The sequence below is a fragment of the Lissotriton helveticus genome, chromosome 7 (assembly GCF_964261635.1).
Source record: "Lissotriton helveticus chromosome 7, aLisHel1.1, whole genome shotgun sequence".
NCBI lineage: Eukaryota > Metazoa > Chordata > Amphibia > Caudata > Salamandridae > Lissotriton > Lissotriton helveticus.
Window position 1 is genome coordinate 103,390,800 of NC_136068.1, and position 22,202 is coordinate 103,413,001.

A 22,202-nucleotide genomic window follows, 5' to 3' on the forward strand; every position below is an offset into this window, starting at 1 on the left:
CTGTAACTATGCCATCCTGCATCACAAGACAGCTGTAACTATGCCATTCTGCATCACAGAGGAGCTGTAACTATGCAGCCTCTCTCTAAGGCATCACAAAGGAGCTGTAACTATCCTCTTTAGCCCCTCACGAAGGAGTTGTACATGATGTCTATGTAATATAACAAAATAATGACAACTATTCTCAATGAAATCACAACATGGGGGCAACTCTTCTTAATGACATCACTAAGCACGTGAAGCTAGTGTCTATAAACTGCAATGCTGCCATATGTTATGTATACCTATTTCTTAGGCTCATGGCTACCTCAGTCTGCAGCAAGGAAGAGGGCACAGTACTTTAATTACTTTCTAGAAAGAACCAAAAGGCAATCCAGTCTCCAACTACAACAGCCTCCTGACACTGTAACCATTGTCGATATTCTGGAACCTCCTCAGGAACTCTTTGAAGAGTTTTGCCACCTCACCGTCTACTGTCAATACTCCATCGTGCATTTTCTCTTGCTTTCCTTTCGCAAATTGATAGTGAAAGACAGTGGTTTTTAACCTGTGGTCTGAGGATCCCTGTGAGTCTTCGAAAGCTACTCATCAGAGGTCCATGGCTGTTTAGAAAATTAAACAGTATTAACAAATTATTAAAGTGCATATGTTATGTTATGTTATTGGCATTTATAACACACACAGCTACTCAGTGTCCCGGCGCGGAAACAAACTGGGGTGGATATCAGTGGATCGTTACATAAAAAGCAGAGTTTTCAACCGTTTCCTGAAGAGCTTTGGGTCCTGGATACCGCGAAAGTCCAGAGGAAGAGAATTCCAGGCCACCGCTGCCTTGTAAGCCAGAGAACTGCCACCAATTCTCATAAGGCGAAACCGCGGAATGACCACCAGAAGCTGCGCCGCTGAGCGCAGCTGTCTTGTGGGAACATAGCACTTAAAGCGTTTCCTGTGGTATACAGGGCCAAGTTCGTACAGGGCTGAATGAGTCAGGGTGAGGGCTGTAAATGTAGCTCTTTCAGCCACCGGAAGCCAGTGGAGATCGTGCAGGTGTTGCTTTATACTAGATTTCCCCGGAATGTTAAGAAGAGACCTTGCTGCAGCCTTCTGGACAACCTGCAGCCTCTTCAGCAGGTACCCTGGCAGGCCAATATACAGGGCATTCGCGTAATCAATGCATGAAAGGATTAAAGCACGAGTAACCATTTCCTCGGCTCCCCTGGGGAGTAGGGGGAGGAATTTCCTAAGTGATTTAAGGGGGCCAAAGCACTGCCGAGCTAGCTTCTTAATCTGAGTGGAAAACTGGAGAATTTCGCCGAACCAAATTCCAAGGTTTTTGGTGGGCTGACCCACAGAATTGGGCAATGGATAATCAACCGACCAGAGCGATTCCCTAAACTGGGGAGGAAAAGTCCCAAACAAGAGGATCTCTGAATTGTCCTCATTGCACTTGAGCTGCGCAGAGAGGAGCCATTGAAAAACAACCATGAGGCATGTTCTACCTCGAGAGGTGGATGAATCGTTTTTGTTCCATGTGAAGAGATCATCTGCATATGCCATGATCTTGGCACCCAACTCCTCCGCCTGCTGAATCAGCGGGGTGACATATATATTGAAGAGGTAGAGCCCTAAGGCACTCCTGTAGTCACACTTTGAGGGGCAGACGAAGACGGGGAAGCCAAACTTGCTGCGATCTGTCCTCAAGGAATGATTTTAGCCAGTTCCACGCAGACCCAGAGATACTGATATCCAAGAGGCGGGCCAGTAACAGAGAGTGAGGCACAGTATTGAATGCCGCAGAGAGGTCCAACAAAATCAGAGCCGCTCTGCCATCAGCATCCAAACAAAGCCCGAATTGCTTCAGAAATTTCGACGAGGGCTGTCTCACGCCGACTACAGAGACTTTCCGCCCCATGGCATTCATGCCGAATACATAGAGATTCTTCTAAAGAAATACGGACTGCTTGGACTATAGGTAGTCCTTCATAAAATTAACGCCCTGAGGAAGCCCCAGGCTGGATGGCCATGTAAGGGGGCGAAACACGTGTTGGCTGTCACTTCTGGCTAGTCTCACAAATAGGAGTCCTGGCAACTGTATATAAAAACACTGCAAATGAAAAACTGCGTCTGGGATTTTTTTTCCACGATTGGACTACTGAATTTTCAATTTGTCCTGACAACCTTGGATCTGTCTCAGTACTATATTGGGCTCTCAAGCCCAATTGGGTTGAATGGAGCAGGCCAGAACCTTCAACATAGTTGGTGAGCAGTTTATTAACAGCTTTCTCACAGACATTCGCCACAGCAGGAAGGAGAGAAATAGGGTGGTAGCTAGCCGGGATAGATGGATCCAGAGAGGGTTTTTTCAGCAGAGAAAAACGTTTGGACTCTTTCCAAACTAGAGGAACTGTAGTGGCCTGTAAGGACATGTTGGCAAGACTATTAACCTACGGGTTTACACCTCAGCAACTGAGGCCAACAACCTGGTCAGACGGGGAACCTGATTTCAAGGATTTGAGAATCATCAGTAAGTCTTGTGGAGCAGATATGTAAGCTAAAACAGTAAAGCGCTCTGCAAACGTGGATGTATTTGAAATTGTGAATTTGAAGGCTACAAATTCATTTGGTATCCTCGGAGTGATTCGTGGGACCAGTGCAAGTGCAACAAAAAGACTGTAGTATGGACGATGAGCGGGTTCAATTGAATTTAGAAAAGCTCCAACCTTCCTCTTAATATAAAAATTTGGAGTATTTTATATTTGTTTGTGAATGTATATAAACCATTTAATAATGCATGCATTTCTTTGATTAATGTTTTTTTTTTTATTGATGTCCATTGCTTCGTAGTTCGAATAATCAAAAATGCTTAGGCTGGGGTCCCTGGTTTCTAGTAATGACTCAGTGGGGGTCCCCGGGATCCAGTAATGATTAAGTAGGGTTCCACAGAAGTAAAAAGTTTAAGAACCACTGGCCTAAGATCTCGAAGGTCTTTTTGAGCCTGCACCTCCTAAAAGCTGCTTTGATGTATTGTTATCCTTTGTTCCAGCCTGCATGATGGACTACGCACAATACCCTACACACTCCTACCACACCTTTACTGGCAGCATGGGCAGCATTCTTAGAGCTGAATATCACCCCTTTTAAAAAGTAAGAGGTCACTCTTCCTTCTTGGTTCTGTATCTTCTGCAGTCTTTGGATCTCAAATGAGGACAAGGCAATGCTTACCGCAGACCAACTAAGAGAATGCCATAGCGTGAACTGGTGTAAACTCTTGGGGGATAAAAAGATCAGGGTCGTTGTGGACTCACTCATCCATCAAGAAATGTCACCATGGGACTGCTGGATTCACTCCCTACCACTACTGACCCGTGAACTGCATCACAGCCAGGGCTAGCTTGGCTAACAATCATGCATGGATGCTTTGCTGGCCTCAGCCAGTGGGAAGATGTACCCATTAAAGAGAAGCAGAGACAATGTTGTGCCTTACAGAGCCCCACAGAAAATGTTCTGGATGGGAAGAGAAAGTTCTTTGCTTGATTTGTTATGCAAAATCTTCAAAGAAAAGCGCCGTTGTAGCTTTACCTGCTTCCCTCTCAACCAGACCAAGGTGAAGGGACTCTGACTGAATCTGATGCTGGGCAGAATCAAAGGCAACTGACAAATTTAATATGACCACACCAGCATTGCCTGCTGTCCTGATCATTTGTCCACTGGAGAACCTCTTAATATCCACCAGGACAGACTCCTTGTCTTCATGGAAATACCTACTGGAACGTATCCAACAGTGACTCACCAGGAAACTGAAACTAACCTTTTTATACCATCCACAGGACCTCCAGAAATGTTCCATGATACAACAAATCAGTACTGATGAGTCTATAAAATCACAAAGTAACACTGTGTTTTCAGTTTAATGTAGCCCCAGACATGCTGCTGTGCTTATTCTGATCAACATTAACAAGCAGCTCCTAAAAGTCTGATGTCACAAAACTGATCAAACTATGGTTTGTGGCACACAAATGAGATATATGCACATTAGTTTACATCACAAAAGATTAACAATTCAATTCTATGACATCACAACACAAATGTGAATAAAATACAGCAGTGCACAGCCAATGCAACTTTTCGAGGTGTAGCACTAAACGGGGGCTGCGACTGATCTCTGTGGCATCACAAACCAAATGCACCTATTTCTATCATTTATAGAGCGCATGGCGACCCGAAGGCATCCCAGAGCTGAGTAAGAGGCAGCATCCCACCCGGGTAGACTGAGCCTTTCAAGGAATAAGCTATTTAAAGAGCCAGGTTTTGATCGCTTTCCGGAAGCGTAGCTCGTTTTCTATCATACGAATAGCTGGTGGTAAGGTTTCAAAGCTTTGCTACATTAAAGCCGAAGGAGCCACCACCGCTTCCCATTTTTTGATAGTTGGAACAGAAGCCAGATGTAAATTCACTGACCGGAGTGGTCTATTCAGAGTATAGGGAGTGATCAGTTGTTGAAGGGTAGGTGGATCATGGCCTTGAAAAGCCCAGTGCACAATGATTTCTATTCCACTCTTTGGGTAATGGAAAGACAATGAGGTCCCTCAGGCCCTGCCTAAGTGACTGCGATCTAGGGATTCCAAGCAGTGTGCGTGCAGCCGCTTTTTGGACCACCTGGAAATTCCAGATAACTCCTTTTGGGGCCCCCAAGCATAAGGAGCTACCACAGTCCAAACGAGGCAGTAGTAAGGCTTGAATCACCGCTTGTCTCAAAGTCTGGGGGAGCAAGTGTAAGATCTCGCTTAGCAGTCTTATCTACTAAAAAATATATATATATATAAATATATATATACACACACACACACACACACATATATATATATATACACCAACGATCTTCACCACCTCCGTGAAACGGCGAAATGAAGACACGGACCCCAGGCTGTCGGCAAGGTAGATTTTATTGTTGACCTCTCAACGGGCGACGCGTTTCGAGCAACAAGTGCTCTTGTTCACACATATATATATATATATATATATATATATATATATATATATATATATATCACAGCATCCGTGACAGTTCTCTTCATTTTAAAGCTGTTCCATCTAGTCTATATACCATCAAAAGGCAGCTGCAGCTTCTCGAAGGCATCACAAATCATCTACAACAATTCCACATGACATCACAAAGTAGATGCCTCTATTGTCTATACAACATCACAAAGTAGCTACAAATATTCTATATAACATCAGCGTTGAGCTAAATATGATTTTATGATATTTCAAAGCATTTCTACTCTACATACAATTTTAAAAAGGACAGGCGCAGATATTCTTTTTGATTTCACAAAACTGAGGCAAAAGTTCTCTGTAACATCACAAGGCAGATGCCAATATGCTCAATGGCATTGTATAGATTTATAGCCATGTCCTCGGGCATCATGAAGTAGCTGAATCTATTATGTATTAGATAGAAGGCAACTGCAGCCAATGTCTTTAACATCATCAGGCAGCTGCAATTATTCTCCATACGACAACAAACAAGCTGCAGAAACTCCCCCATTAAACAACAAAGCACTGCAGCTATTTTCCACAACTTTGCAGCGCACCTACAGGTAATCAATAAGAAATCACAAGAGAGCCGCGACTATTCTTTATGTAACCTTAGAAGGAACAGCTACTAATCAATAAAACATCACAAAGCAGCTACAACTATTCGTCACAATCTCCTAAAGCAGCTGCCCTTTATTCCTATATCATAGCAAACATGTTATATTAGAACATTGGAATGTTAAGAGGTCCATTGAAGACAATGGAGTAGCTCTGGGCTTACAATGGCTGGTATAAGGCCGGAGCTCCAACATTGCGATGTGTATCTTCATGCTTGTCACTTTTCAATATAGAACACTCTACCCTCAGTGGATGGAATGTTGTTTTAGTCTAAAAGGTCTGTGGCTCGGGCCTATAACTCGGGTTCAGGGCCTTTAACAACCGGTATAGCCCTCGGCAGCGAGCTAGAAGGCTATAGTAGCAACTACATCTATTCTCTCTGACATAAGCAGAGGCAAACATTTTAAATCATTTCACTGGACTATTTTGTCTGACGCCAGATGGAGCTACTTAGTTTAGCTATAGGGGAGATGGGCCGTGGATTCCCTCCTTGGTCGTCACCTACCCAGTCGGTCTTTAGACAGACTTCTTTTCGTCTCTCCTCATTGTCTCGTCCCTAGCTCCTTTCCCCTCTCCCCCAAATTCTCTCCCCTTGCCCGCTACTCTGCCTACCCCCTGTCCTTTGTGCCCTTTGACTAAGCACTCCTCCTCCCCTTGTTGGGGAAAGATCAAATATTTATACTCTGGAGTCTCAGCGAACCCGCTGAGTGAGTCCACTGCGCCAAGGGAGCCACTCACACTTGAGGTATGGTATGGCACCCCTTGCCAAAGCACCCCCTCTCCCCTTTCTGGGGAAGGATCCAGTATGTAGGCCTTGGAGTCTCAGAGACCTCTCTGAGAGAGTCCACTGCGCAAAGGGAGCCTCTCGCAACAGTGATAGGGAAGGGATACCACTTCCCTGGGATCACAGCTTACTGGACTTTGGACGTTTGCCTTGACTCGTCTACCGGTTTGTGTACCCGTCACCCTTCCCCTCCTCATCCCATGCTGTGTCTCTCACCCTACCCTCCTCTTTCCTGCCTTCATTATCTGTCTACTTCCCCTGCTCCAACCCCCCCTCCCCGGAATCTCCCACCTTGCATGCTTTTCCCCTTAACGTATTTGTGCTTATTGTTTATCTCAACCTTACCAGTAACTATGTGGCCATGCTCTAAGAACTATGTAACCTTTGTTATGATGTAACCTGTAACTATGATCTGATGCACATGTAAAGCGCTCTGATACCTCCGGGTCTAGCCAGCGCCATATAAAACTCTTGAAAATAAAAATAAAATAAATAAAAACTGGTGCAATTATTTGCTGTATCATAACACAAAGCAGCTCTAGATATGTTTGATGACACATCAAAGCTGTTTTAACTATTCTATGAATTCACAAATCAGCCCTGCTGGCTGCCCCAGGATCATAAATCATACCCAACAGTTTAATGGCACCACTAGTCATCTCGACCCATGTTGCATGGAATCGCCAAACAGCTCTGCCTTTTCTCCTCACCGCTATAAAGCTGTTCCAGACATGCCCCATGACAGCTCTGAGAAGCCACAGTTATGCTCCTTGACGCTATGAAGTGGCGGCATCTGTGCAATACCAGTTCAAAAAACAGATAGTGCCTTCATAATGTTGAAAGAGCCGTGTCCTTTTACATTTAAAGGGAGAGAAGCTGTGCCTCGTGACGTCATGAAGAAGGCACACTATGCTCCATTTCACCCTATCGCTTGTGCAACTGTGCCACGTGACATATCAGAGCATGAACAGCTTACGGCAAAACATTACCAAGTAGATACAACTGTGCCCCATGACGTCACAGAGAACATATCACATACAGCCATTATCTGCCATCTCAAATCAGATGCAGTTGTGAAATGTGATATCACAAAACAGATACAACTTTGTCCCTGGCATCAAAATTATGATAGGGCTAGGGGTCAAAACATCTTTAAAAAGCTATCATTGCTCTCTGTGAAACCTCAAAGCAGATAACATGCTCTACCACTCCTCTCAAACACAACAGTGCTCCTGGACATTGCAAGAAGAAACAGGTGTGCTCCCCAATATCATAAAGCAGATATCTACACTCTGGCATTTCAAAACAGGTACAGTCATGCTCTGTGACATCTCAGAACAGACACAGTGGCAATCTTAAAATGGGTTAATGTGGGGATGGGTAAGTGTGGAGTGCTGGGTGAAGCATATGATGAGATGTTATTACCTTATAGGTTCTTGCTGTGTTTGCAGTTGAACAGGGGAGGTGTTAAGATGTTTCGGTGGGAACCAGGGATGTTAATTCCAGTAAAGATGGATGCTAGAATATTCAGTGACATCACACCCAGTCATCCATTGACATAAATGCTAGGAAATGCAGTGATGTCGCTTCCTTTGGAGAGGGATGCTAGGAAATGCAAAAATGTCACTTCCTGTAAGATGGATGCTGGAGAATGAGCACTGCTTCCCTTGCTTCTTCTTTTGAAGATAATTTAGGCACTATACAAGTGATGTTACTTCTTGTGAATATCAATACTGGGAAATGCAGTGATGTAGCTTCCTGTGGACACTGAACAAAAGAGTGATGTCACTTCCTGTGCAAGTGAATGCTGGGAAATGAAGTCCGCTTATCTGGATTCTTTTTTTAAGGAGGGTTTTGGTAAGAAATCAGGAATATCACTTCCTTTGCAGGAGGATGCTTGGAAATGCAGTGATGACTTTCTGCAGAGATGCTTGCTGAGTCACCAGAACCACTGAGAGGTTCTGGTAACTTGATAATTAACCCCATGGCTGAGGAGAATGTATTCGTTCTATTATATATATGTAACCTCTAAAATAGATGTCACTACACTGATTGGTTTAATCTTTGAAGCCTTTGTTAAGAACTCAGCAGGCTCACTTAAGTGTTTCCTACAAAGTGAATAGTTACAATATTCATAGCAATAAAGCAGAAAGTTTAAGATACATGGAAATATTTGTGTATCTATTTTACTAGCAGAGCACAACTTCATTTACAGTAGATGGAGGTGAACGCATGCTTCATTTTGACAGGAAACAGTTACCCTGGTTGTTGTAAAAGCTCAAGATACTGTTTGTTTCTCACAAGACTTTAATGTAATATTAGGCAATCAATGCAAAGTACCACTGAAATTACTCACCGGAGCTCCAGGCAGACCAGGAGGACCAGGTTCTCCCTAAAGGAAGAGAAAGCAAAATATCAATCAATAAACAGCTACTAAGTGGAGCTACCTTGGCAGCTCTGAAAATGTTAGATCCCTATAGAATTAGTGTACAAAACAGTCCGCCTTTGTCTTCATTTCATGCTATATAGATAAATAGTATCCATTGTTAATTTTAGTTCATATCAAATGTGGTTCTCCCTGTTTATTTAGATTCTACAGCAACATTAGGGCTTTGAATCTCATGTCCAGAAAAAATCTAAAAAACAAAACAAACAAAATTAAAAATAAAATGTATATATATATATATATATATATATATATATATATATATATACATATATATAAATAATAAAATACTGTAGGCAAAGATGGAAATCACTAATAACACACTCCACGGGAGGAGAAAATGCATGAGTGTGGAAAGTTTTGATTGTTTTAAAAAAAAACAGGAAGTTACTTTTTTTCCAGCCTACTTTGTGAACGCAAGTGAGGGCTATCAAATTAGTCTGCACCTAGTCGATAGCAAGAAACGTTATAAATTGGTTACTGGTCAAAGACAATCATGTTACCATGCTTTGAACTACTTCAATGCACGAACTGTCTAACCCACTATCTGATGTCTTGAATCAGACCATTGCTCTCTGGACTAAAGATGATCAGACATTTAAAAGTTCCACCATTAAACAATGGTATATCTCTTCTGTTCGCAGTCTTACTTCTTAAGTCTCTCTGACTGATTCTGATTTGAGAAATGTCTACTGGTAATCACAGCTAGAAGGGTAGTGGCCTTGATGAAGCCTGAGGTTTTCACTTGAACTAGAAAACTCTCAGATGGAACGGGGAGTTGAGCCTTGGCCGAATTACCTACTCTTTCCAGTCAGTTTACTCTGTGTACTATTTATGGGCCCGATAGGGATGATCTCAAGGTTTTCTAGAAGCTTAGCTCAATGGTGCACTCTGGTAATAATCTGTGGTGACCTAAACTGCAATTTAGACAATCTCAGCACCCTCAGTAGTTACAAAGGTTAAAAAAAAACAGAGTTAGACAAGCTATTAAGACCTTTATGCAGACTCATGATGACTGGTCAATCTAAACACAAGCAATCCAGGATAAAAACAAATTTTATCCACATAAAAAATATACATGGATCGACTTTTTTTAACTACGAACATTATACTGCATGGTGCACAGATTCACATATTTCCAAAAACATTATCTGATCATAACCCAATTGTCCTAATAAATATTAATCCATACTAATATAATAAAGAGAGAGCCCAAGCCTTTGAGGCGGGTAATCTCAGGAACCACAGCACCAATCACAACACCCAATACAGCGTTGGAAAGGGCAGTTGCAGCAGAAGGACATAGACTATGCAGACGCCCACCATATACATTTAAAAGGTAAAAGAACCGTGCCAGCAAAGTAGTCCCTTGTGGGCGTGTCTGCGTGTGCTGGGGGCGTGACAAATGCTGGGGGCGTGTGGTACGTTCCGCCCTTCATGCCATGTCTCATATCGTGTGCTAATCCCACCCTGCTCCCTTTAAATACCCCTGCACCCCATAATCATAACCCACCCTTACTCCTTAAAATACCCCAACACCCTTAAACACTAACCCATCTTAACCCTATAAATATACCCTGTACCCCAAAACCCAAACCTATCCCTAAACCCTAAAAATACCCCTGTACCCCTAAACCCAAACCTAGCCCTGAACCCTATAAATACCCCATACCTCAAAACCCAAACCTACCCCAGAACCCTAAAAATACCCCTGTACCCCAAAACCCAAACCTAGCCCTGAACCCTAAAAATAACCCTGTACCCCAAAACCCAAACCTACCCCTGAACCCTAAAATACCCCTGTACCCCAAACCTAGCCCTGAACCCTAGAAATACCCCTGTACCCCAAAACCCAAACCTAGCCCTGAACCCTAAAAATACCCCTGTACCCCAAAACCCATACCTATCCCTAAACCCTAAAACTACCCCTCTACCCCATAACCAAAAACTATATCTGAACCCTTAAAATACCCAAACACCCCAAAACATATACCTCAGTACCCCAAAACATATACCCCTATACCCATACTTACCTTATCCAAACATTTTTAAAAAACATGCTTTTACAATTTATGCATTTACAACGAATTTCGTTGTACACGTATGCGTGGTAAAAGCATATAAAATGTAATGCCATGCGTTATAATGGCATTGCGGAGTCATGGTACTTTCGTAATGAAAGTATGCGGAGTGATGGTATGCGGAAAGAAAGTTGCGGAATAATGGTTGTTTACCCTCCCCCGGTAAGTACATTGGTGGCACGGCGGCCCACATCTCCAGCAACATACTCATATTTTTTCACCACCCATTTGAAAAATGCACAGGTCTCTCTCATTGATGGCCAGCACCGACATACACTTTTAGACACACCTCCCGCCACAAGTTCTAGAATTGCGAATTTTAGAGCTGGGGAGCTACGTTCGAATCTCGGCATCAGCTCAACATCCTGTGATTCCAGGCAAATGGCTTTGTCTCCCCGTGCCTACCACAAATGAATGTGTTCTTCTGTAATGTAAATTGTGCTCATGCCATGTTGTCGAGTTCGCGCTGTATAATATTGCAAGGAAAAATAAAGTAGGGAAACTCGAGTTCACACACTACTGAACGCGCACTCTTAAGTGCATCAGCAGTGCACTGTGAATCGGAGCGTTTCACAGGCCTGTCACAGATAAGAAATGCTATCTAAACGAAATCCTACAAAACAATATACTACTGGCCGGCAGCAATTCATACCCGGACATCGTCGGGACGGGCTGCTAGTAAGAATATAAAGAGAATAAAACATAGATGGACATTTGAAAGAACTTTGTTAGCGGATCCTGATTACATTAAACTAATGAGGCATCCATCAGATAGCTGACTTTTTGCCTATCAACTTGGGTTCAATGGATCTACGTTTAGTTTGGGATGTTTTAAAGATGGCCATTTGTGGTGCAACACACAGCTACATGATTAGGAAGCAAAAACATAAAGGGGAGATGCAAGACAGATTGTATAAACAGCTGTCTGAATTAGAATATAAGCATACTGGTGCAATCATAAAGGACATTACGATTGAGCAGTAACCACAAAATCAAATATCATTAACTAAAGTTGAAATAAGCAGCCTCTACAGTAATGACTTGGCACACTAAGCATTGTAATATTTAATTAATATTTAGTTCTATTTTTAAAGTTATGTGTTTAATAAATGTACATTAATTTTAATTTTTATTCAAAGTTTCAAGGTATAAATAGATGATCAATTTTTAAAATGATCAAATATAAAAAAGTTAACTTAATACACTTTTTTCCACACGTTGTATTGCTATTTGTTTCCCAATACACAAAAGAAAGAGCTCTCGAAGCACATTACAGTAAGACAGAATGTTATCCACTTGTCATGCATATAGATACAACCGCAACCACATTGTTATTAGATCAGCAATGATATGATGAAATCTTAGTGAGCATCTTTCTCAGTAATTGTAAAATCAATCCATATGATCCAGATATGTTAAATGGCAAATGTATATGCACCTGTTGCCAGTCTTCTACTAGTCGAGACTCAGGTGAGCATTCATAAACCACCAAACTTTGCTTGGAGATAAAGAAAAATAAAAATGTACAAGGAGATTCGAGGGGTGTGAGATATAAAGAGGGGGTAGGGTAGCATGAGAAAGAGAGTTGAAAAGGGGAATCCAAGAGGAGGCACAGGAAAGGAGAATGAGAGCCAAATAGTCGGTCGCTAGTGCTACAACCAGAACATCGTCTGATCAAGATAACTGGTACTGGGCATAGGGGGAGGCGGCATTGTGGGTGAGGCCAAAGGGCTGCTATTATATCTTATTTATGTAGGAATCTAAGGTACCCACATGTGTCTAGATGGAACTAGGTTGCTACTGTGGTGAGATTGAGCAATGTGCACTTCTACGGTATCTAAATTGTGTGACCCACACCCATCAAGTGTGAAAAGTGACATGTTTGAAGTCTTTCCAATCAAGAAGAATAACCTTAAGAGCAACGGTGGTGAGCAAATCAAGGAGAATGAGATCATTGTCTTTAAGCTGGAGTGACTTCCCAGCTGCATGTGGTCCAAGTGCGATAGGTGGAAAATCCACCGAGATAATTGTGTTGAATACTTAACTTAATTGGACAGCAATTTCGTTCCAGTACGGAATGAGGTAAGGACATGAAAAGAACATGTGGTCCAGGTCGCCACTCATTATTTCACAGGACCAACAGGTATCAGTATCCTTTAGTATCAGTTTAAAGAGTTTACTAAGGGCCCAGTAGAGCGTGTGTACAACAAAGAATTTTGGGCCTCATTTACGAGGCTCCTCGCTGCATTTTTGCGCCGCTCGAGCGTCACTTTTTTTACACTCGGGTGACGCAATGTGCTGCAGAGTATTAACAAGGCCACTTTACGTGGCTTTTCATGGCCTTGTAAATATGTGCTCCTTTCAAGCATGGAATCTGAGGCATTCACAGATTTACGAGGAATCATAAACCTGGGAATGCGCCAGATTCTAAAGCCACCCAAAGGGCGGCGTTAGGGAGACGCAGCGAGGAGAAATGTATTAATTTCTCCTATTTTTTCCTCTTTGTATGTGTGCTGCATTGTGCAGCACACATAGAAAGAAAGGAGAAAGAGGTAGTTGCCTCAATTGATTGATTTTGTGCAAAAAGGTGTCCCTTCCTCCACAATGCAGGCATCCTTGCACCATGGCACAAGGCTGGCCATTGTGTGCCAGCACAGGGGAAAAGAACAGGAGTGTGCCGTATCTCATAGATACTGCTCTTTCTTGCCTTTTTCCTTTGACGCAGGGCAACGCCGCAAGATTCCTTGGGGCGCTGCCTTAAGCTAAAACCTCAAAAATGATGTCCTTAGTTTGTAGCAATAGGGGATACATTTACCATGGAGCAGGAGGGACCTAATCTTACCTCAAGCGTCTTCTGAGAGGGATCTTATACCCTTATCACTGAAGTAACTCGACCATTTATGGCACAGGGTGAATTTGGAATGGGAAGAACATTCACATATTAATTTGTAAATCTTAGAGGCTACATGTCCACCTGACTGGACACGTTTAATGACAGAGAAAAAAGGAGTGGTATCTTTCTTAAAACTCATTCTGGCCCTTTTGTTACTCCAAAGAAACCCTGAGCAAAGGTTGTCTATCATTGAGAAGAACAAGGTAGATAGGCAGATTGGGGACAAACTACTTAGGACGTGAACTAAGGGCGTCACCATCATCTTCAGAGTTTTCAACCTACCCCACCATGATATAAATTTGGGGGACCAAGTTTACAGAAGGACTTTAATCTTATTGTCTTACTCTCATTCTGGGATATAGATTAGGCCAAGTTGTTATGAAACCATATACCCAAATATTTAATGAATTTAGATTGCCACTGGAATTTAGAGTTTCCTAGACAGCAGGGGTTACAATGAACATTGAGAGGCATGTCCTCTGTTTTATCCTTATTCAAAGAGTATCCTGAGTAAAAAGAAAAAGGGCCACATGCATCAAGCTTTTTTGCATTCGCAAACGGCGCGAATCGCAAAAATTCGGCCGTTTGCGAATGCAAAAACCTTTTTTGGGATGCATCATTTTTTTTTATTTTTCGCAATTTAAGAAATCGCAATTTTTTGCGATTTCTCAAATTGCGATAGCATTTAAGAAATCACAAATTTTGCGATTTCTTAAATGCTATGCATGATTTTTTTTAATTTGCGAATTCGCAATTAGGAAGGGGAAAATTACCATGAAGTAAACCTTCATGGTAATTTGCGAAAAGTTGCAAAAATGCAAAAAAATGCATTTTTGAAACTTATATTTTACACACACACATGCCCTTGGGACATGTGTGTAAGTAAAATGTACGTACGTGACATTTCAGGGGTGCAGGGGGGTGGTCCTTTGGACCCCCCCCTGCACCCTTGAAATTGCATTCTCATTTTGCGATTCCTTAATTGCGAATTCACAAAATGAGAATGCCTTCTCATTGATTCCTATGGGCCTCTAGGCCCATAGGAATCAATGTAAAGCGATTCCTTATTTGCGATTCGCAAATTAAGGAATCGCAAATAAGGAAAATTAAGAAATCGCAAAAACTTTTGCGAATTCTTAATGCATAGGAATTTGCGATTCCTAAATTGCGCTTCCTTAATTTTCGCAATTTAGGAATCGCAAATTCCTACAATGATGCATTTGGCTGTAACTTCTTAATTATATCCAGTATGGTAAGTATAGCCGTGTTGGTTTTTCCAAGAAAATTAATATGTCATCCGCGTTTTATAACCCAGATCACCAAACTTTATCCCCTGAATTTTGGTTTCAAGGGGTTAATCGCCAGGAAAAAGAGCAGTGGTGAGAGTGGCCAGTCTTGACGGGTGCCCTGTTGGAGAGAGACCAGGGAGGTAAGTTCACCATTGACTCGGATTCTTGCAGTAGGTTTGGCATACACGGCCATGACGATTTTGTTATAGTCATCCTCTAGGCTGCACCTAGATAGAACTGCCTAAAGGAAGGGACAGGATACCTTATCAAAGGCCTTCTCCGCATCCACAGGTATGACTGATGCGGCGTGGACTTGCAAAATAGATGCTTTTTTCATTACATGACAAAACCGTCGAATATTATTGCTTGCTAGTCTGCCTTTGACAAAGCCCGTCTGATATGGCTGAAGTAACTTTGTTATTAGAGGGGCGAATCGGAACGCTAAGATTTTATCATACATTTTGGTTTCTGTATTAATTAAAGAAATCAGTCTCAACATTTTGGGATCGGAGGGATCCTTCTCCTCTTTTGGGATCACTACAATAGTGGACTCCTAGGTGATACCCGAGGCTTCCCCGGAGGAAGGGAAATTGTTTAGTATGTTCTCTGAAGGGACCAGAATTGTGGACTCAAAGGTTTTGTAGAAACGTATGGGAAGGAGATACGGACCCTGGGCCTTTCCCGACAGAATTAGCTTAATTGCCTTCTTGATCTCGTATGGTCTGTTGGCTTATTCAGTTGCATACTATCCTCAGTAGAAAGTGCTTGTATCATTAAAGACTGAAGGAATTTTAGACAGGTGTCTTTGGGAGTAGAGACTGAGGGGGAGGACAGGTTGGTATAGAATTTCTGAAAGATTTGGAGAATGTCACTCATTTTTGTTTTGTTGGAGCATAAGGGGTATTTATTTTTAGAAATCAATGTGGAGTGCTTCTTAATTTTAATTAAGTGGCTACTGTTTTACCGGCTTTAATTACAGTCTTTCTGTGTCTGGACCCACAAAGGCATATATTTACTCACAATTTTATTATATTCATATTTCAGATTTTTTAGAGTTGTCAGAGCAGAAGGGTCTTTGAAACCTCTGAATAAAATATCTTGAGACTTGATATCAGCTGATAATTTGCACAAGGACATTCACATTTTTTGTTTTTCTTAGTCATTTGACTTATAACCTGTCCACAAAAAAACATTTCAAGGTATACCAAAGAGTAACTGGAGATGAGAAAGAGAATGTGCTATCTTTTAGAAAAATGTTAACTCTTTACTTAATTCCCGCACATCAGACGCGTTCTCCAGAATTTTGTTGTTGATGCGCCATGAACGGCGTTTGGTTTGAGGGGCCAGGAGCCTAAAAGACACAGAGGTGGCTGTGTGGTCAGAAATGATGATAGGCTCAATAGAAGAATTTAAGGAGTCCTATAACAGTGCATTGTCAACTAATATATAATCAATTCTGGAAAACAAATTGTGTGCGGGGGAAAAGAAGCCAAAGTCACTTAAGGTGAGATTATGTTGCCTCCATTCATCAACTAAGCCATGCGAAGTGCAAAGAGAGTGCATTGCTTTATGTACTTTAGGGATTCTATATTTAAAGGCTGAATTCCTATCCAAGATAATATCCATTGGTAAATTAATTAAATATGGTTCTTCATGGGGAGCAGCCCCAGTTTGGCTGCCAACATGGACCAAAAGACATGGTTGTCAAAATTCGGAATGTATATGTTTATTTCAAGTAACTACAAGTCACCAGCTTGGAGTCGGGTAATCAGCCAGATGCCACTGTCATCCTGCTCTGAAGCAATGATAGATGACCAGATTTCCTGGATATTAGGACAACCACCCCATTTTTCTTCGACTTTGCCAGGGAGCAGGATAAGCCATGCACCCAGCCACTGTGCATAGAGAGTGCATCTTTGTGACCAACCTTTGTTTCCTGTAGAAGGTTTATGTCCCCATTCTGAGTGTGACAGTAGACAGAGACCTTCCTGCACTTCACTGGGTGATTGAACCCGTTCGTGTTAAGAGACATTACTTTCAGTATAGACATAAGTCAGGCATTCAATCCTATGATGAACTATTTGGTGTAAGTAGAAATCGTGGTCCACTTAACGACCAGCAGTGGGAATGCATTGCAGGGAGAAACATGGCTCTGGAAAAAAAGGATCAAAAATAGAAAAGGGGAAAAAGAAGGGCTAAACCATAGAACATGAAGACTCCCAAATTTATGGGAGCAGTGCCTCAAAGAGGTGGAGAAGGCAGTGGGGTGCAAGCACAAGTGGGGGAGCAGGAGGCCCCCATACTGTCACACTCAAAGCAAAACAACTAATTAACTAGATAGATGACTGGAATGTGTGCATACAACAGAGTAGCTGATCAACACATATTATAAAGAACAACTTGACCCACTAGAAAGGGGGACAAAGTAACATCAATAACTGTAATTATCAATCTACATACACCATCAAACACAGAAAACGGTAGTGAAATAGAACGGTGGCCAGATACTCATGCAGCAAACAGTCTATAAAATAGACAAGCTAACCAACACATTGACATTGCTAACCAACACATTGACATTGCTAACCAACACATTGACATTGCTAACCAGCACATTGACATCTCAATGCCCAACCAACCCCGGGTACCATGAACAGGTCTCCTAGGTCAACAGTCATTGCAGGCTCACTCCGCAAGAGAATCCAGCTTCAAAGGAAGCCTTGTTGAACGATGAACTATATAGTCACGAATTAAGGGTTGACAAAACCGAGAACTGTAAGCACAAGGACACAGATACAAAATGATCAAAGCGGCAATAAGGAGAAAAAAAGAGAGACAGCTAGGATTGTCTGGAAGTAGGCATTATTTCCTGGTACTTGAGTTTTATGTTTGCCCCAGAGAAGCATGATACATGCTCACAAGTGGAGGTCCACAACCACAGAATGAAGCCAGAAACCCCTGAATCAGTACAAAACAGCATCCCATATGTAATATAAAATAGGGCAATAGGCCAGAGAACAGAAATGGAATTGAACATACATAACATTATAAATGGGGTACTAAGAAACGATCCAAAAACAGCGAACTGTGTCTGATTGCAGGTATATCTCAGCACTTTAAATCTGCATCCCCTAAAAAGCGTGTTAGATTTTAAGATAGCAGAACTGTTCCAAGTTGCTAAACTCCAGGAAATTCAAGTGTCCAACATCACAGGGGTATTCAAGCCAGAGCAGTGGAGTGATACATATGACAGGAGAACAAGGACTCCATGCAACCACATAAGTCGATGAGTGTACAAGACAGGCATCACGCAGTCCGAACTCAAGGTCAAAGTAGGCCCCGTCAACAACACCCTCCCCAGTCAAGTCAGCCAAATTGGTCACTGCTCTCCTCCATCTTTGATTCAAAGGTATTATCAAGAAAAGTTACCAAATCCACTGGTTCTAAAAAAAGATGTGCATCCGCCTTTTGAAGACAATCTTGAACCTGGATGGCCCCACAAATGAATGATGGATCGCTCTGTCCGCAAGGCTTTTCCTTAGAGCCAAGAATTTCTTCCTCCTTGTGACCGACTCCCTCGCAAAGACCTGAGAGATGGAGATCATGGTGCCCTTTGATTGGATTGTCTTTATTTTTCTTATGTACGCTAGAATCTGCTCAGTATGCTGGTGTCAAAGAGGCTTGAAGATCAGCACTCAAGGAGATGTAATAGACTTGGGTTTGCGGGTGGCTATCTGATGAGCATGCTCGAGTGCAAAGTCTCAGCCACATGAAAGATCAAGGACTGATAGAAGCCATTTATCCAGAAGATCAATCACAGAGGGGGCTTCAGACTCTACATCCTCAGCTACACCTGTTGTGATCCTCCAAATCGATAATTTCCCGTTTGGGCAAGGTTATCATTGTATCGGACTTAGCAAGACTCTTGTGATGTGCAGGTATATGGTCTTCTGCCATCCTAATTCTGGCCTCTGCGCTGGACATCCTGAGATTAAGGTCTTTAAGATCCATGCGAATTCCTGATACCTCCACTTGTAAGAGATCAGTATTTGTTTCGTACTCTGTGCTATATTATGCACATCACTTGAGTTTCTTTAGGATCTTTTCTTTTATAGTAGAGTTAGGGAGTGGGTTTTCTTGTTTTGATGTTTTAAGATTGCCCTTTCCCTCCTTCTCCTTGTGGTCTTGCAAGTCCGCCATTGTAAGACACCAAGACGACCATGAACAGGATACTCACTCAGCTTCACGTGGACTAGAATCACCAAGAAGTGACACAGGCGTCTCTCCGACTGAGTGTAGAGGAGCCAAGACATGTGTTCGAAGACTGATCATCATAGGACGGGATGGTATAGGGTGGAACCACTTTGGAATCAAGATATGACAAGAATTGACTTATTCAGGGTCCAGAAGGCATCAGGGCTAAGCACTCCAGTCCGCCAGGACTAGCGTTGCTGCTACCGGAAAATCACCAGACCAGAATGTTGCATGGTGTACTGTGAATTGGTCTCTCAAGGTGCAGGACTGTTGTACAACTGTCCATATACCAGGTTCTGTGTGATGAACAGGGAGGACATTGGTGTCAGAGTGGGAGCAACTGGTGAGGCCCCAACAGGAGGGCCAGGTGGGACAGGTTCCGGTTGATGCGCATTGCGCTAAGAGCGACAGAGCGATCAGCCATCCACAATGTGTTGGTGAGTAAAGAAGTAATGAGGGAGCAAGCGCCTCACTCTCTGGCAGCTCATTTTGATGTTAGGTGTGGTTCAGAAGGTATCAGCGCAGTACCACTATCTTCCAAGGCATATAGGTGAATTGCAGGCCTTAAGGTGAATCCCCAGTTTTAGTAACATTTCTATGCAATGCATGCCGTCATAACTTTCCTGTAGCGGCGGGTACAGCGAGGGTGCAGTAAGGCCGGGCGGCTGATCCGTATTGACAAGGGCATATCACTCTTGTCTTTCCGAGCACTGCGCTAGCAAGAAATGGTCCAGGCCCAATGTTACATACACAACCACTGGGGATAATAATATATATCGTAGTGCAACGCCACCGATTTCCCTGGTGCCCAGTGTAAGAGAGGCTTCAAACGGGCGAGGACAGGTGCTAGAGGCCCGCTGTAAGTGCTGCGATCAAGTATGGAGCCACCATCTTCCCAGGTACCACGCTTGCAAGAAATGGTGTAGGGCCGCTAATTCATTCCCCACCAATAATGCCAAAATTGCAGCGCGGAGCCGCCAATTCCCCTGGCCCCGTGCTTAAGCAGCGTTGCAAATGGGCCAGATGTTGGAAACCCACAGTTGTTGATTGAAAACTAGTGCAGCGCCACCATCTTCCAAGGTGCAGCGCTTGTAGGGATGGTGAAGGCCAGGCAGCAGTCCTTCGATCTGAGAGGAGCACCGATTTGACTGAGAGTGGGAATGGGATTGGTAAAACCAGCGGAGAGCCCTAACATCCAATAGAGCTCAGTGCAAAACCCACAGTTGTCCTACATCACAGGTATGCAGGTATGCAGGCTTAATTATTTAAAATAGCATGGTCATAGATAATTGCCATAGATGTTCTAGCGATGTCTCCGGCAAGTATCTTCCTCACAATTCCGTTGGCAAGGTGAAATCTCTGTCCTGTAGATCGATCATCATCCAATTGATAGCAGCCAGTTCCTGCTTAAGTACTGTTTCTTGCGTCAATCGAGCTTCCAAATCATTTTGTTCCCCAATTCTTGTTTCCGAGGCTGGATACCAGCTTCGAATTTGAAGGAATTTAAATCTGGATAATTGGTGATCTGTTTGTTGATTACACATTTACATGTGATCAGTTTACCATCTAAGATTATATGCTCCCATCGTGTAAATCCTGTCTTTAAAAGTGGTCTTGCAAGAGCATCTTTCGTCCATTCAGGAGAACCCGGTGAGTCCCAGATAGGAGCCAATAGGCTATGGTATGGTATTTTCAAAACATTCCTGATCTTGTACCATGTCTCAGCCAGTCCCTTTAAAATGTGTAACCTAACTTTTTTTTTTAAGTACTTCGGGTCCGCATATTTAAACAGAAACCCTTGTTTGCCTCCTACCTCAAGACTTGATATCATGGCCCACATGCCCCCCATCTTGGTTGAACTTGGCATACTAAACAAACTTCTCCCATTCTTTAGTAGAAAGGCCCAAGAACAGAAAAGCAGGTCTGGCAATGCCAGGCCTCCTTGCCACACACTCCTTCTCAATTTTTTCCATGCTATTCTAGGACCTTTGCTAGGCCAAATTATAGTACTAATCTGGCTTTGCATCTTCTTTAGCCATTCCTTCTCGAAATGAAAAGTTATTGTGTCAAATAGAAATGTAAGCTTTGGGAGGACTATCATTTTAACTAAATTAACCCATCCCAAAAGATATAACTGAAGGTGGCACCACATCTTCAGGAGTCTACAGATCTCCTTCTTTACTTTCTCAAAGTTAACTTTGCTTATTTTGTTGATGTCATGTGATATTATAACTCTTAAATATCTAATTTCTCCTTTATTGACAACTCCTCCTGCATCTACATTCCAGGCCATGATCTCAGTTTCGCCACTGCTTTTAGGTAGGCCCAATTTACCCGATCGAACGCCTTTGTGGCATCCAAAGCCACTACAGCCAGAGGGAGCTTTTAAGAAGTTGCCAGATATATTGAGCCAACCAGTGCATAAGTTAAGTCTTTCAGAGATCTTCCCCGTATAAACCCCTTCTGATCATCATGCACCATCTCAGCCAGTGACCCGTTCAGCCTATTGGCCAAGATCTTAGCGTGGATCTTATAATCGCTGTTTGATAATGAAATTGGCCGATAGGAGTCGCAGTTTTTAGGGCTTCCTGGCTTCAGAATTAATGAAATAGTAGCATCCTTCCAAGAGGCATACCGGACCCTCTGATAAACAGGTCGTTGAAGATCCTCACTAAAATGGGAGTTAGTGTGTCACCCAAGGCCTTGTAGACTTCTTGAGGCAGGCCGTCGGGCCCAGGAGCCTTCCCCTTCATAAGCTGTCTAATTACCATCACCTTTTTTCCATCCACAGAGCATACTG

At 42.7% G+C, this 22,202-nt stretch overlaps 1 protein-coding gene across 1 annotated transcript in view; it reads right to left on the bottom strand.

The window, feature by feature from the left end:
• Nucleotides 1-22,202, bottom strand: part of LOC144768955 (uncharacterized) — a 91,134-nt gene that overhangs the window by 46,369 nt on the left and 22,563 nt on the right. Inside the window, exon 3 of the mRNA XM_078652955.1 lies at nt 8,796-8,831. Within this exon, the coding sequence (XP_078509081.1) occupies nt 8,796-8,831 (36 nt within the window). The remainder of the gene's footprint in view (nt 1-8,795; nt 8,832-22,202) is intronic.